Genomic DNA, 16,469 nt, shown 5'->3' on the forward strand with positions numbered 1-16,469 from the left:
TATGAACAAATTCCCAGAAAAATTCCAAAATTTTCAAAACAAAAACCCAAAACATTTCAAAAAAGGCAGAAAAAATTGAAAAAATTTACAAAAAATTCATTAAAAATCATAAAAATCTTAAAATGGGCAAAAAATCCCCAAAATTTCCTAAAATTCTAAAAATTTCTGAAAACACCCAAAATATTTCAAAAAAGAGCAGCAAAATTAGGAAAAATTCATAAAAATTCATTTAAAATCATAAAAATCGTCAAAAATCGCAAAAAATCCCCAAAATTCGAAAAAATTCCCAAAAAATTTTAAAACCCCAAAAAATATTCCAAAAAGAGCAGAAAATTCAAAAAAAAATTCACGAAAAATTCATTAAAAAATCATAAAAATCGCCAAAAATCGTAAAAATCCCAAAATTGCGAAAAATTCAAAAAATTCCCAAAAATTCTAAAAACCCCAAAAAATATTTTAAAAAGAGCAGAAAAATTTTACATAAATCACAAAAATTCGTTAAAATCATAAAATGGCCAAAAAATTACAAAAATCCCAAAAATTCCGAAAAATTCTGAAAAAATTCCCAAAAATTCTAAAAAACCCCAAAAATATTTCGAAAAAGAGCAGAAAATTTGAAAAAAGTTCACGAAAAATTCATTAAAAAAATCATAAAAAATGGCCAAAAAATCGTAAAAATCCTAAAATTCCAAAAACATTTATAAAAATTCCTCCAAGAATTCCTAAAAAATTCCTAAAAAAAATTCCAAAAAAGAGCAGAAATATTTGAAAAAATTCACAAAAAAATTCATTAAAAAATCATAAAAAATTGCAAAAAAATCGCAAAAAGTCCCAAAAAATTCCCCAAAAAATTACAGAAAATTCCATAAAAATTCCTCAAAAATTCCCAAAAATTCCTAAAAAATTCAAAAAAGAGCAGAAAAATTCGAAAAAATCTACAAAAAATTCATTAAAAAATTATAAAAAATTGCAAAAAATTCCCCAAAAATTATGAAAAAATTCCAAAAAAATTATGAAAAAATTCCAAAAAAATTCTTAAAAAATTCCTAAAAAATTCTCAAAAAATTCCCAAAAAATTCCAAAAAAATTATGAACAAATTCCCAAAAAATTTGCAAAAATTTAAAAAACCCCAAAACATTTCAAAAAGAGCAGAAAAATTGGAAAAAATTCACAAAAAAAATTCATTAAAAAAATCATAAAAAAATCATAAAAATGGGCAAAAATCCCAAAAATTCCTAAAACATTCTTAAAAATTCCTCTAAGAATTCCCAAAAAATTCCTAAAAAAAATTCCAAAAAAGAGCAGAAATATTTGAGAAAATTCACAAAAAAATTCATTAAAAAATCATAAAAAATCGCAAAAAATCCCAAGAAAAATTCCCGAAAAATTCCCAAAAAATTCCTAAAAAAAACCCAAAAATATTTCAGAAAAGAGCAGAAAAATTAAAAAAATTCACGAAAAAATTCTTTTAAAAAATCATAAAAAATGGCCAAAAAAATGTAAAAATCCCCAAAAATTCACGAAAAATTCTGAAAAAATTCCCAAAAATTCCTAAAAAACCCAAAAATATTCCAAAAAAGAGCAGAAAAATTCAAAAAATTCACGAAAAAAATTCATTAAAAAATCATAAAAATCGCCAAAAAAATCTTAAAAAAAATTCAAAAAATTCCCAAAAATTACGAAAAAATTACAAAAAATTACAAAAAACCCCAAAAATTTGTAAAAAATTCCAAAAATTCTAAAAGATTCCAAAAAGAGCAGAAAAAATTCGAAAAAATTCACCAAAAATTCATAAAAAATTACAAAAAATTCCCTGAAAGTTCCCCAAAAATTCCAAAAAAATTCTGAAAGAATTCCCCAAAAATTCCAAAAAATTCCAAAAAATTCCTAAAAAATACCAAAAATATTCTAAAAAAGAGCAGAAGAATTTGAAAAAAATTCACGAAAAAAATTCATTAAAATCACAAAAAAAAATTGCAAAAATTACGAAGAGAAGAAATTCTAAAATATTCCCCAAAAAAATCAAAAAAAATTCCCTAAAATTTTCAAAAAAATTCCCCAAAATACCAAAAAAACTTCCAAAAAAATTCCTAAAAAAAAAATACCAAAATATTCCAAACAGAGAGCACAAAAATTTGAAAAAATTCAAAAAAAATTCATTAAAATATCACAAAAAAATTGTAAAAAAATGCCAAAAATTACCCCAAAAAATTCCCCAAAATTCTCAAAAAATTCAAAAATTCCCCAAAATCCAAAACAATTCTCAAAAATTCCCAGAAAATTCAAAAAAATTCCCCAAAAATTCCAAAAGAGAGCAGAAAAAAAATCGCACAAAAATTCATGAAAAATCATAAAAAATGCATAAAAAAAGGCATTAAAATCCCCAAAAAATCACTAAAAATTCCTAAAAATTCCCAAAAATTCCCAAAAAATTACAATAAATTCCTGATCATTTTATTGAATTAAATTTAATTTATTTTGAATTTCAGAGCATCAGGGTGAGGTGGCAGCCGCCCCCCCCGGGCTCCCAGCACGGTTTCCTCACCGGCTACAAAATCCCCAAAAAAATCACAAAAAATTCCCCAAAAATTCCCCAAAAATTCCCAAAAATTCTTCAAAAAATTCCCCAAAATTTCAAGAATATTCAAAAAAAGAGCAGAAAAAATTCGAAAAAATTATAAAAATCACAACAAAATCACAAAAGAATTGCAAAAAAATTGCAAAAATTCAAAAAAAATTCCCCAAAAACCCCAAAAAATTCTCAAAAAATTCCCAAAAAATTCCAAAAAAATTATGAACAAATTCCCAGAAAATTCCCAAAAATTTTCAAAACAAAAACCAAAAACATTTCAAAAAAAGAGCAGAAAAATTCGAAAAAATTTACAAAAAAATTCATAAAAAAATCATAAAAAATCGAAAAAAATGGGCAAAAAATCCCCAAAAAATTCCAAAAAAATTCCCAAAAAATTCCTGAAAACACCCCAAAAATATTTCAAAAAAAGAGCAGCAAAATTCGGAAAAATTCATAAAAAAATTCATTTAAAAATCATAAAAAATCGTCAAAAAAATCGCAAAAAATCCCCAAAAAATTCCGAAAAAATTCCCAAAAAATTCTTAAAAAACCCCAAAAATATTCCAAAAAAGAGCAGAAAAATTCGAAAAAAATTCACGAAAAAATTCATTAAAAAAATCATAAAAAATCTCCAAAAAATCGCAAAAAATCCCAAAAAAATTGCCGAAAAATTCCCAAAAAATTCCCAAAAAATTCCTAAAAAAACCCCAAAAATATTTCAAAAAAGAGCAGAAAAATTCTAAATAAATCACAAAAAATTCGTTAAAAAATCATAAAAAATGGCCAAAAAATTGCAAAAAATCCCAAAAAAATTCCCGAAAAATTCCTGAAAAATTCCCAAAAAATTCCCCAAAAAATCCCAATAAATTCTTCATAATTTTTTGGAATAAAATGGAATTTTTTTGCCATTTTCAGAGCATCAGGGTGAGGTGGCAGCCGCCCCCGCCGGGCTCCCAGCACGGTTTCCTCACCGGCTACAAAATCCGGCACCGGAGAAATTCCCGGCGAGGAGAGGCGGAAACCTTGGAAGGCACGAACCTCTGGTGCCTCTTCACAGGTGGGGAAAAAAGCGACACAAAGTCACTTGTTTCACACCAAAAAATCCCCCAAAAAATTCCCCAAAAAATCCCCCAAAAAATCCCTAAAAATCCCCTAAAAATTCCCAAAAAATGCCTCAAAAATTCCAAAAAAAAAAAATCCCCAAAATGACCCAAAAATTCCCCAAAAATTCCACAAAAATTCCCCAAAAATTCCCTAAAAAGCCCCAAAAAATTCCCCAAAATTCCCCAAAAAATGGCCCAAAAATCCCCCAAAAATTCCCCAAAAATCCCCCAAAAAAATCCCCAAAAATCTCCTAAAAATCCCCCAAAATGCCCCAAAAAATTCCCATAAAAATACCCCAAAAAATCCCCTAAAAATCTCTAAAAATTCCCCAAAAATTCCCAAAAATTCCTCAAAAATCCCCCAAAAATTCCCCAAAAAATTCCCCAAAAATCCCCCCAAAAATCCCAAAAAAATCCCTAAAAATTCCCCCAAAAATTCCCAAAAAATGCCTCAAAAAATCCCAAAAAATTCTCAAAAATTCCCCAAAAATTCCCTGAATATTCCCCAAAAATCCTTAAAAATCCCCCAAAAATGACCCAAAAATTCCCCAAAAATTCCCAAAAAATTCCCCAAAATTCCCAAAAAATGCCTCAAAAAATCCCCAAAAATCCTCAACAATTCCCCAAAAATGACCCAAAAATTCCCCAAAAATTCTCCAAAAAATCCCCAAAAAATCTCCAAAAAATCCCCCAAAATTCCCAAAAAATGCCTCCAAAAATCCTCAAAAATCCCCCAAAAATGACCCAAAAATCCCCCAAAAATTCCCAAAATATCCCCCAAATTCCCCAAAAATTCCCTGAATATTCCCCAAAAATCCTCAAAAATCCCCCAAAAATGACCCAAAAATTCCCAAAAAATTTCCAAAAAATTCCCCAAAAATTCCCCAAACTCCCCAAAAATTCCTTAAAAATTCCCAAAAAATTCCCCAAAAAATCCCCAAAAATCCCCCAAAATTCCCAAAAATGCCTCAAAATTTTCCCCAAAAATCCCCCCAAAAATTCCCCAAAATTCCCTAAAAAACTCCTTAAAAAATCCCCCAAAAATTCCCTAAAAATTGCCCAAAAATTCCCCAAGAAATCCCCTAAAAATGTCACAAAAAATTCCCCAAAAATTCTGAAAAATCCCAAAAATTCCCCAAATAGTCCACAAAACATTCACAAAAAATCCCAAAAAATTTCCTCAAAAAATTTGCAAAAAATCCCCAAAAATCCCCCCCCAAAATTCCTAGAAATTCTCCAAAAATTCCCCAAAAATTGCCTAAAAATCCTCAAAAATTCCCCAAAAATTCCCCAAAAAATCCCCCAAAAAATCCCCAAAAATTCCCAAAAACCCCCAAAAATTCACTAAAAAATCCCCCAAAAATTCCTAAAATTCCCCAAAAATTCCAAAAAAGTTCCCAAAAAATCCCCAAAAAAACTCCCAAAAATTCACAAAAAATCCCAAAAAATTCTCCAAAGACTCCCTGAATATTCCCAAAACATTCCCAATAAATCCTAAAAAATTACCCAAATATTGCTCAAAAAATTCCCCAAAAAATCCCCGAAAAATTCCCCAAAAATTCCCAAAAATTCCCTAAAAATTCCCCAAAAAATCCCCAAAAGAATCCCCAACAAATCCCCCAAAAATTCCCTAAAAATTCCCCCAAAATCCCTAAAAATTTCCCAAAAAATTCCCCAAAAATCTCCAAAAATTCCCCAAAAAATCCCCGAAAATTCCCCAAAAAATTCCCCAAAAATGCCCCAAAATCCCCAAAAATTCCCTAAAAATTCCCCAAAAATTCCTCAAAAAAATCCCCCAAAAATTCCCTAAAAATCCCTAAAAAATTGCCAAAAATTCCCTAAAAATTCCTTAAAAAATCCCAAAAAAATCGCCAAAATATTCCCAAAAATGCCACAAAAAATTCCAAAAATTCTCCAAAAAATTCACCCAAAAATTCCCCAAAATTCTCCAGAAATTCCCTAAAAATCCCCAAAAATTCCCCAAAAATTCTGTAAAAATCCCCCAAAAATCCCCCAAAATTCCCTAAAAAATCTCCAAAAATGCCCCAAAAATCCCCCTAAAAATTCCCCAAAAATTCCCCAAAAATTCTCCAAAAATTCCCTGAATATTCCCAAAAAAAAAAATTCCCAATAAATCCTAAGAAATTCCCCAAATATTGCCCAAAAAATCCCCAAAAATTCCCCAAAAAATCCCCTAAAAATTCCCAAAAATTCCCCAAAAATTCCCCAAAAAATCCCTAAAAAATTCTCAAAAAATCCCCCAAAATTCCCCAAAATTCTCCCAAAAATTCTCCAAAAAATCCCCGAAATTCCCCAAAAAATCCTTTAAAAATCCCCACAAAATCCTTTAAAAATTCCCAGAAAATCCCCCCAAAATTCCCCAAAAAATTCGCAAAAATTCCCCAAAAAATCCCCAAAAAATCCCTAAAAAATTCCCCAAAAATTCCCCAAAAATTCCCTAAAAATTCCCAAAAAATCCCCAAAAATCCCCCCCAAAATTCCCTAAAAATCCCTGAAAAAATCCAAAAAAATTCTCCAAAAAAATCCCCCAAAAATCCCTAAAAATCCCCCAAAAATTCCTAAAAATTCCCAAAAATTCCCCAAAAATTCCCCAAAAAATTCGCAAAAATTCCCCAAAAAATCCCCAAAAAATCCCTAAAAATCCCCCAAAAATTCCCCAAAAAATCCCCAAAAATCCCCCAAAAATTCCTTAAAAATCCCTGAAAAAATCCCCAAAAATCCCCCCAAAAATTCCCTAAAAATCCCTGAAAAAATCCCCAAAAAATCCCCAAAAATTCCCTAAAAATCCCCCCAAAAAACCCCCAAATTCCCCAAAAACCCTCAAAAATCCCCCTAAAAATTTGCAAAAAATCCCAAAAAATGCCCCAAAAATACCCCCCAAAAATTCCTAAAAATTCTCCAATTGTTCCTTTGATGTTTGAAGTGATTTTTTAATTTTTCAAATAATATTTTTAATTGGAATTTGAATTATTTTTAGATTTGGACAAGGGCAGCCAGCACAGCTTCCAAGTGGCGGCGATGACGGCGAACGGGACGGGGCCGCCCTCGGCCTGGGTGGCAGCTGAGACTCCTGACCATGATCTGGATGGTGAAAAATTGGGGAAAAATTGGGGAAAATTGGGGAAAATTGGGGAAAAAATTGGGGGAAATTTAGGGGAAAATTGGGGGAAAATTGGGAGAAAATTTGGGGAAAAATTGGGGGAATATTAGGAGAAATACGGTAAAAAATGGGGGAAAAGTAGGGGAAATACGGTAAAAATTGGGGAGAAAAATTGAAGAAAAATGGGAAAAATTACAGGGAAAATTGGGGGAAAAATGGGGGAAAATTGGGGAAAAATTGGGGGAAAATTGGGGGAAAATTGGGGGAAAATTGGGATAAAAATGGGAAAAATTTGAGGGAAATTGGGGGAAAAGTTGTTGAAAATTTGGAGAAAAATTGGGGGGAAATGGGGGAAGTTTTGGTGAAAAAATTGGAAAAACCGGGAAAAATTAGGGGAAAATGGAGGAAGAATTGGAAGAAAATTGGGGAAAAATTGGAGAAAAATTGGAGGAAAATTGGGGAAAAATTGGGGGAAAAAAGGCAGAAATTGGGGAAAAAAATCGGGAAAAATGTGGGAAAATTGGGGAAAAAATGGGGATAAAAATGGGAGAAATTTGAGGGAAATTGGGGAAAAGTTGGAGAAAAATTGGGGGAAAATTGGGGAAAAAAAAGGCAAAAATGGGGAGAAAAATCAGGAAAAATATCAGAAAAAAATCGGGAAAAATCAGAAAAAAAATCAGAAAAAATTGGGGAAAAATCAGGAAAAAATAGGGAAAAAATGAGGGAAAAATGGGGGAAAAAATCAGAAAAAAATTGGGAAAAATCAGAAAAAAATAGGGGAAAAATGGGAAAAAAAATCAGAAAAAAATCAGAAAAAATTGCCAATTAAATGAGGAAAAGGGGGAAGATTTGGGAAAAATTGGGAGAAAATTGGGGAAAAATTGGGAGAAAATTAGGGAAAATTGGGGAAAAAAAGGCAAAAATGGGGAGAAAAATCAGGAAAAAATAGGAAAAAAATCAGGAAAAATCACTAAAAAATCCAATTTTTGTCGGATTTTCCCCCAGTTTTTTTTCTATTTGATGTTTAAATCTTTTATTTTTATATTTTTACAGAATCTCAGGTTCCTGAGCAGCCCAGCCGCTGCTGCGCGTGCCCCCCCTCAGGGATCTCGCTGAGCTGGGAAATCTGGGGAAAAATGAGAAAAATTGGGGAAAAAATTGGGGAAAAAGGGGAAAAAAAATGGGGAAAAAATTGGGGAAAAAGGGGAAAATTGGGGAAAAAATTGGGGAAAAAAGGGGAAAAATTGGGAAAAAATTGAGGAAAAATGGGGGAGAATTTGGGGAAAAATTGGGTGAAAGTTTGGCAAAAAGTGGAGAAAAAATGTGGAAAAAACGAGGGAAAAAATAGGGAAAAATTGGTTAAAATTGGGAAAAAATTGGGAAAAAAAAAAGGAAAAAATCCGAAATAAATAGAGAAAAAATGAGACCGAAATAGGGAAAAGAATCAGAAAAAAATCAGAGAAAAATCAGAGAAAAATCAGAAAAAATAGGGGAAAAATTGGGAAAAATCAGAAAGAAGTAGGGAAAAATTCGGGAAAAAATGAGGGGAAAATGGGAGAAAAATCAGGAAAAAATTGGGAAAAAATCAGGGAAAAATAGGGAAAAAATCAGAAAAAAATCAGAAAGATATTGGGGAAAAATCAGGAAAAAATTGGGAAAAACCAGAAAAAAATAGGGAAAAAATGGGAGAAAAATCAGAAAAAAATAGGGAAAAAATCAGGAAAAAATGAGGGAAAAATGGGAGAAAAAATCAGAAAAAAATTGGGAAAAATCAGAAAAAAATAGGGGAAAAATGGGAAAAAAAATCAGAAAAAAATCAGAAAAAATTGCCAATTAAATGAGGAAAAGGGGGAAAATTTGGGAAAAAATTGGGGAAAAATTGGGGGAAAAATTGGGGAAAATTAGGGGAAAATTGGGGAAAAATTGGGGAAAAATGGGGAGAAAAATCAGGAAAAAATCACAAAAAAATCAGGAAAAATCACTAAAAAACCCAATTTTTGTCGGATTTTCCCCCAGTTTTTTTTCTATTTGATGTTTAAATCTTTTATTTTTATATTTTTACAGAATCTCAGGTTCCTGAGCAGCCCAGCTCGCTGCCCTGCGCCCTTTACCCTCAGGGATCTCGCTGAGCTGGGAAATCTGGGGAAAAATGAGAAAAAATTGGGGAAAAAATTGGGGAAAAAAGGGGAAAAATTGGGGAAAAAATTGGGGAAAAAAGGGGAAAAATTGGGGAAAAAATTGGGGAAAAAAGGGGAAAAATTGGGAAAAAATTGAGGAAAAATGGGGGAAAATTTGGGGAAAAATTGGGTGAAAGTTTGGCAAAAAGTGGAGAAAAAATGTGGAAAAAACGAGGGAAAAAATAGGGAAAAATTGGTTAAAATTGGGAAAAAATTGGGAAAAAAAAAGGGAAAAAATCCGAAATAAATAGAGAAAAAATGAGACCGAAATAGGGAAAAGAATCAGAAAAAAATCAGAGAAAAATCAGAAAAAAATCAGAAAAAATAGGGGAAAAATTGGGAAAAATCAGAAAGAAGTAGGGAAAAATGAGGGAAAAAATGAGGGGAAAATGGGAGAAAAATCAGGAAAAAATTGGGAAAAAATCAGGGAAAAATAGGGAAAAAATCAGAAAAAAATCAGAAAGATATTGGGGAAAAATCAGGAAAAAATTGGGAAAAATCAGAAAAAAATAGGGAAAAAATGGGAAAAAATCAGAAAAAAATAGGGAAAAAATCAGGAAAAAATGAGGGAAAAATGGGAGAAAAAATCAGAAAAAAATTGGGAAAAATCAGAAAAAAATAGGGGAAAAATGGGAAAAAAGTCAGAAAAAAATCAGAAAAAATTGGCAATTAAAGGAGGAAAAGGGGGAAAATTGGGGGAAAAAAATTTGGGGAAAATTGGGAGAAAATTGGGAGAAAATTAGGGGAAAATTGGGGAAAAATTGGGGAAAAATGGGGAGAAAAAATCAGGAAAAATAGGAAAAAATCGGGAAAAATCACTAAAAAATCCAATTTTTGTCGGATTTTCCCCCAGTTTTTTTTCTATTTGATTTTTAAATCTTTTGTTTTTATATTTTGGCAGAATCTCAGGTTCCTGAGCAGCCCAGCTCGCTGCACGTGCGCCCTTTACCCTCAGGGATCTCGCTGAGCTGGACGCCGCCTCAGAACCCGAACGTTGTGATCCGGGGCTTCCTCATTGGCTACGGGGTGGGCAGTCCCTACGCTGCCACTGTCACCCTGGAGCCCAAACAGAGGTCCTACAACATCCTAAACTTGGGTGAGTTTGGGGTTTTTTAGTAAAAAATACTATTTGGAGTTATTCCTATTTTTTCCTATTTTTTCCCATTTTGTTTGGATTTTTTTTGGATTTTTTTGTGATTTTTCGCGCATTTTTCGCCCTTTTTTTCCCCATTTTATCCCCATTTTATTCCTATTTTTTCTCCATTTTTTCCCAATTTTCCCCCATTTTTTCCCCAATTTTCCCCAATTTTTCCCCAATTCCCCCAATTTTTCCACAATTTTCTGCCAATTTTTTCTCCATTTTTCCCCATTTTTCCCCAATTTTTGTGAATTGTTTCCTAATTTTTCCCCAATTTTTCCCAATTTTTTTGTGAATTTTTCCCCAATTTTCCCCCAATTTTTTCCCACTTTCTCCCAATTTTTTCTCCATTTTTTCCCAGTTTTTCCCAATTTTCCCCCCATTTTCCCCAATTTCCCCCAATTTTTTCTTCATTTTTTTACCAATTTTCCCCCAATTTTCCCCCATTTGTCTCCCAATTTTTCCCCAATTTTCTCTCAATTTTTTACCAATTTTTCCCAATTTTCCACCAATTTTCCCTAATTTTTTCTCCATTTTTTTGCCGATTTTTCCCCAATTTTCCCCCAATTTTTCCCCAATTTTCCCCAATTTTTCTGATTTTTTTTTCCCCCCTTTTCCCCAATTTTCCCCAATTTTTTCTTACATTTTTTGCCAATTTTTCCCCTAATTTTTCCCCAATTTTCCCCAATTTTCTCTCCATTTTTCCCAATTTTCCCCACCCCCCAGTGTTTCCCCCCCCCGGGCTGTGATCCGGGGCTTCCTCATTGGCTACGGGTGGGCAGTCCCTAATTTGCCACTGTCACCCTGGAGCCCAAACAAAGGTCCTACAACATCCTAAACTTGGGTGAGTTTGGGGTTTTTGAGTAAAAAATACTATTTGGAGTTATTCCTATTTTTTCCTATTTTTTCCCATTTTTTTCGGATTTTTTTTGGGATTTTTTTGTGATTTTTCGCTCATTTTTCGCCCTTTTTTCCCCCATTTTATTCCCATTTTTTCTCAAATTTTTCTCCATTTCCCCGCATTTTTTCCCCAATTTTCCCCCATTTTTTCCCCAATTTCCCCCAATTTTTCTCAATTTTTTCTCCATTTTTTCCCCAATTTTTCCCCATTTTTTTTCTATAATTTTTTCTCCATTTTTTGCCATTTTTTGCCCATTTTCCCCCCATTTTCCCCAATTTTCCCCAATTTTTCCCCAAATTTCCCCAATTTTTCCCCCATTTTTCCCCATTTTCCCCCAATTTTTCTCCAATTTTTCCCCAATTTTCCTGCAATTTTCCCCCAATTTTCCCCCAATTTTTCTCCATTTTTCACTATTTTTCCCCAATTTTCTCCCAATTTTTCTCCTATTTTTCCCCAATTTTTCCCCAATTTTTTACCCATTTTTCCCAATTTTCCACCAGATTTTCTCCCAATTTTTCCCAATTTTCCCCCAATTTTTCCCCAATTTTTTCTCCATTTCTTTGCCATCTTTTCCCAATTTTTCCCCAATTTTCCCCCATTTTTTTCCTGATTTTTTCCCTGATTTTGGCGATTTTTTGGTGATTTTTTCCCCAATTTTTCCCCAATTTTCCCCCAATTTCCGCCCAATTTTTTCTCCATTTTTCCCCAATTTCCCCAATTTTCTCCTTTTCCCCCAATTTTCCCCCAATTCCCCCCAGTGTTTCCCCAATTCCCCCCACAGATCCGGGGCTTCCTCATTTTCTGGGGTGGGCAGTCCCTACGCTGCCACTGTCACCCTGGAGCCCAAACAGAGGTCCTACAACATCCTAAACTTGGGTGAGTTTGGGGTTTTTTAGTAAAAAATACTATTTGGAGTTATTCCTATTTTTTCCTATTTTTTCCCATTTTGTTTGGATTTTTTTTGGATTTTTTTGTGATTTTTCTCGCATTTTTCGCCCTTTTTTTCCCCATTTTATCCCCATTTTATTCCTATTTTTTCTCCATTTTTTCCCAATTTTCCCCCATTTTTTCCCCAATTTTCCCCAATTTTTCCCCAATTTTTTACCCATTTTTCCCCAGTTTTTCCACAATTTTTTCCCAATTTTTTCTCTATTTTTTCCCCCATTTTCCCCAATTTTTTGTGAATTGTTTCCTAATTTTCCCCCAATTTTCCCCCAATTTTCCCCCAATTTTTCCCCAATTTTTCTCCATTTTTCCCCAATTTTCCCCATTTTTTCCCCAATTTTTCTCCCAATTTTTCCCCAATTTTCCCCCCATTTTCCCCAATTTCCCCCAATTTTTTCTTCATTTTTTTGCCAATTTTCCCCCAATTTTTCCCCATTTTTGTCCGAATTTTTCCCCAATTTTCTCCCAATTTTTCTCCATTTTTCCCCATTTTTCCCCAATTTTTTCTGATTTTTTTCCTAATTTTTCTCCTATTTTTCCCCAATTTTTTACCCATTTTTTCCCAATTTTCCACCAGATTTTCTCCCAATTTGTCCCAATTTTCCCCCAATTTTTCCCCAATTTTTTCTCCATTTCTTTGCCATCTTTTCCCAATTTTCCCCCATTTTTCCCCTTTTCCCCAATTTTCCCCCCATTTTCCCCAATTTCCCCAATTTTTTTTCTTCATTTTTTGCCAATTTTTCCCCAATTTTTCTCCAATTTCCTGCCAATTTTTTCCCCACTTTTCTCCCAGTTTTTTTCCCTATTTTATTCCCCTTTTCTCCATTTTTTTTCCCAAATTTTTCCCCAATGTTTCCCCAATTTTTTTTCCTCATTTTATTCCCAATTTCCCCAATTTATCCCCAATTTTCCCCCCATTTTCCCCCAATTTTCCCCAATTTTTTCTTCATTTTTTTCCCCAATTTTCCCCCCATTTTTTCCCAATTTTTCCCCATTTTTCTCCCATTTTTCCCTCAACTTACCCCAATTTTTGTCCATTTTTTTGTCCATTTTTTGCCATTTTTTCCCCGATTTTTTCTGTATTTTCCCCAATTTTCCCCCAATTTTCTCCCATTTTTTCCTGATGTTTTCTCTATTTTTGGTGATTTTTTTGTGATTTTTTCCCAATTTTTCCACCAATTTTCCCCCCAATTTCCCCAATTTTTCCCCACATTTTTCCCAATTTTCCCCCATTTTTTCCTGATTTTTTCCTCAGTTTTTGGAGATTTTTATCTGAAATTTTTCCCAGTTTTCCCCACATTTTTCCCAATTTTTCCCCAGTTTTATTCCCATTTTTTCCAATTTTTTTCCCATTTTATTCTTATTTTCCTCCCAATTTTCCCCCAATTTTTCCCCATTTTTTTCCCAAGTTTTTCCCCAAATTTTCCCTTTTTTATTCCTATTTATTCCAATTTTTCCCTATTTTATTCCCAATTTTTTCCCCATTTTTCCCTCATTTTATTCCCATTTTTTAATCCAATTTTCCCCCAATTTCTCCCCAGTTTTTTCCCATTTTATTCTCATTTTATTCTCAGTTTTTCTGGATTTTATTCCAATTTTTTCCCAATTTTTCTCCCATTTTATTCCGAACTTTCCCCCCATTTTTCCCCAATTTTTTCTCATTTTTTCCCCAATTTTTTTTTTAATTTTTAATTTAATTTAAATGTAATTTAATTTCATTAATTTTTAATTTCAGAACCCAATTCCCATTATGTGATTTCACTGAAAGCTTTCAACAAGCCGTGAGGGAATTCCTCTCTATGAGAGTCGACCACCAAAGCTGCAGGTAAAAATGGAGAAAATGGAATTTTTGGGGAAAAATTGGGGAAAAATTGAGGAAAAATTGGGAATAAAATGGGGGAAAATTGGGAAAAAATGGGAATAAAATGGGGAAAATTTGGGGGAAAATTGGGGGAAAAACTGAGCAAAAATAGCAAAAAATTGGAATAAAATGGGGAAAAATTGGAGGAAAATTGAGGAAAAATGGGAATAAAATGAGGAAGAAATGGGGAAAAATTGAGAATAAAATGGGGAAAATTGGGGAAAAATGGGACAAAAAATGGGAAAATTGGGAAAAATTGGGGAAAAAAATAAGGGAAAATTGGGGAAAAATGGGAATAAAATGGGCAAAAATTGGGAGAAAAGTTTGGAATAAAATGGGGAAAAATCGGGACAAAATTGGGAAAAAATTGAGGGAAATTTGGGGAAAATTGGGGAAAAAATTGGGGGAAAAAATTGGAAAAAAATTGGAAAAAAAAAGGGGAAAATTTGGGAATAAAATGGGAAAAAAAAAAATAAATTTGGAGGAAAATTGGGAATAAAATGGGGAAAAATTGAAAATAAAATGGGGAAAATTGAGGGAAAATTGGGGAGAAATTGGGCAAAAATTGGAAGAAAATTGGGGAAAATTTGGAATAAAATGGGGAAAAATTGGGGAAATTTGAGGAAAATTTGGAATAAAATGGGGAAAAAGTGGGGAAAATTGGGAATGAAAGGGAAAAATCGGGAATAAATGGGAATAAAAATGGGGAAAAATTGGGAATAAGTGGGAGAAAAATGGGGAAAATTTGGAATAAAATGGGAAAAATTGGGCAAAAATTGGGGAAAAACTGAGGAAAAATAGCAAAAAAAATTGGAATAAAATGCAGAAAAACTGGAGAAAAATTTGGGGAAAATTTGGAATAAAATGGGGAAAATTTGGGTAAAATTGGGGAAAATGTGGTGAAATTTGGGAAAATTGAGAATAAAATGGGGAAAAATTGGGGAATTTTGGGGGAAATTTGGGAATAAAATTTGGGAAAATTGGGAAAAAAAATTGGGAAAAAGTAGGGGAAAATTTGAGACTAAAATGGGGAAAAATTGGGCAAAAAATGGGGGAAAAACTGAGGAAAAACAGCAAAAAAATTGGAATAAAATGGGAATTAAACGGGGAAAATTTGGAATAAAATCAGGAATAAAATGGGGGAAATTGGAGAAAAATTGGGGGAAAATTTGGAATAATATGGGGAAAAATGGGGAAAATTGAGAATAAAATTGGGGGGAAATTGAGAATAAAATGGGGAAAATTGGGGGAAAATTAGGAATAAAATGGGGGAAAATTGGGCCAAAAATTGGGGAAAAAATTAAGAAAAAATAGGAATAAAATGGGGAAAAATTGGGGGAAATTGAAAAAAAAAAGGAGAAAAATTGGTGGGGAAACTTGAGAATGAAATGGAGAAAAATTGGAGAAAAATTGGGGGAAAATTGGGAATAAAGTGGGCAAAAATTGGGTGAAAAATGAAGAAAAAATGAGAAAAATATGGGAATAAAATTGGGGAAAAAAATGGGGAAAATTGGGAAAAATTGGGGGAAAATTGGGGAAAAAATTGGGGAAAATTGGGAATAAAATGGGAAAAAATTGGGGGAAAATTGGGGAAAATTTTGGAATAAAATGGGGAAAATTTGGGGAAAAGTGGATGAAAATTGGGGAAAAAATGGGGGAAAATTGAGAATGAAACCGGGAAGAAAAGGGAATAAAATGAGAATAAAATGTGGAAAAATGGAGAGAAAAAGTGGGAAATTGGGAATAAAATTGGGAATAAAATGGGGAAAAATTTGGGAATAAAATGGGGGGAAAATTGGGGGAAAAATGGAGAAAAAATAGCGAAAAAATTGGAATAAAATGGGAGTGAAATGGGGAAAAATTAAGAATAAAATGGGGAAAAAATGGGGATAAAATGGGGAAAATTGGGAAAAATTCAGCTGTAAGCTTCCAGATGCTTATTAATCTTTTTTTTCTTTTTTATCCCCAAATTATTTTGGTTTTTCTCCAATTTTCCCCATTCTTTTCCTATTTCCTCCCAATATTTTTCCCATTTTATTTCCCATTTTTCCCCATTATTTTTATTCCCATTGAATTCGCTTTTAAATCCCATTTTCCCCAATTTTTTGCCCAATTTTTCCCTTACTAATTTCCAAATTTTTTCGACATTTTTTTCTTTATTTTTACTCTGATTTTTCCCAATTTTCCCCCAATTTTCCCCAATTTCTCCCAAATTTTTCTCCAAATTTTCCCCAATTTTTCCCCAATTTTCCCCAATTTCCCCCCAATTTTATCCTAATTTTTCTCTCAATTTTCCCCCAATTTTCCCCCAATTTTTCTCTCAATTTCTCTCCAATTTTCCCAAATTTTTTCCCCAATTTTCCCAAATTTTTTCCCCCATTTTCCCCCAATTTCTCCCCAATTTTCCCCATAATTTTCCCCCATTTTTCTCCCAATTTCCTCCCAATTTCTCCCCAATTTTCCCCAATTTTCACAATTTTCCCAATTTTTTTTTTCCCCAATTTCCCCCCAATTTTCCCCCAATTTTTCCCCAATTTTCTCCAATTTTTCTCCAAATTTTTTCCCCCATTTTTTCCCCATTTTTCTTCCCAATTTTCCCCCAATTTTTCCCCAATTTTCCCCAATTTTTCCCCAATTTCCCCCCAATTTT

General features: G+C 32.6%; 1 protein-coding gene across 1 annotated transcript; it reads left to right on the forward strand.

Annotated features, from left to right (window-relative positions):
- Positions 1–3,488: 3,488 nt before the first annotated feature.
- LOC115916903 (netrin receptor DCC-like) lies at positions 3,489–13,743 on the forward strand (the record flags this gene model as incomplete). Its single annotated transcript, XM_030970635.1, has 4 exons — positions 3,489–3,630; positions 6,675–6,785; positions 9,876–10,070; positions 13,694–13,743. Coding segments are annotated over 4 exons (498 nt in total), but the record flags the coding sequence as incomplete, so codon positions are not given.
- Between the last annotated feature and the right edge of the window lie 2,726 nt (positions 13,744–16,469).

The sequence above is a fragment of the Camarhynchus parvulus genome, unplaced genomic scaffold, assembly GCF_901933205.1.
Source record: "Camarhynchus parvulus unplaced genomic scaffold, STF_HiC, whole genome shotgun sequence".
Lineage (NCBI taxonomy): Eukaryota > Metazoa > Chordata > Aves > Passeriformes > Thraupidae > Camarhynchus > Camarhynchus parvulus.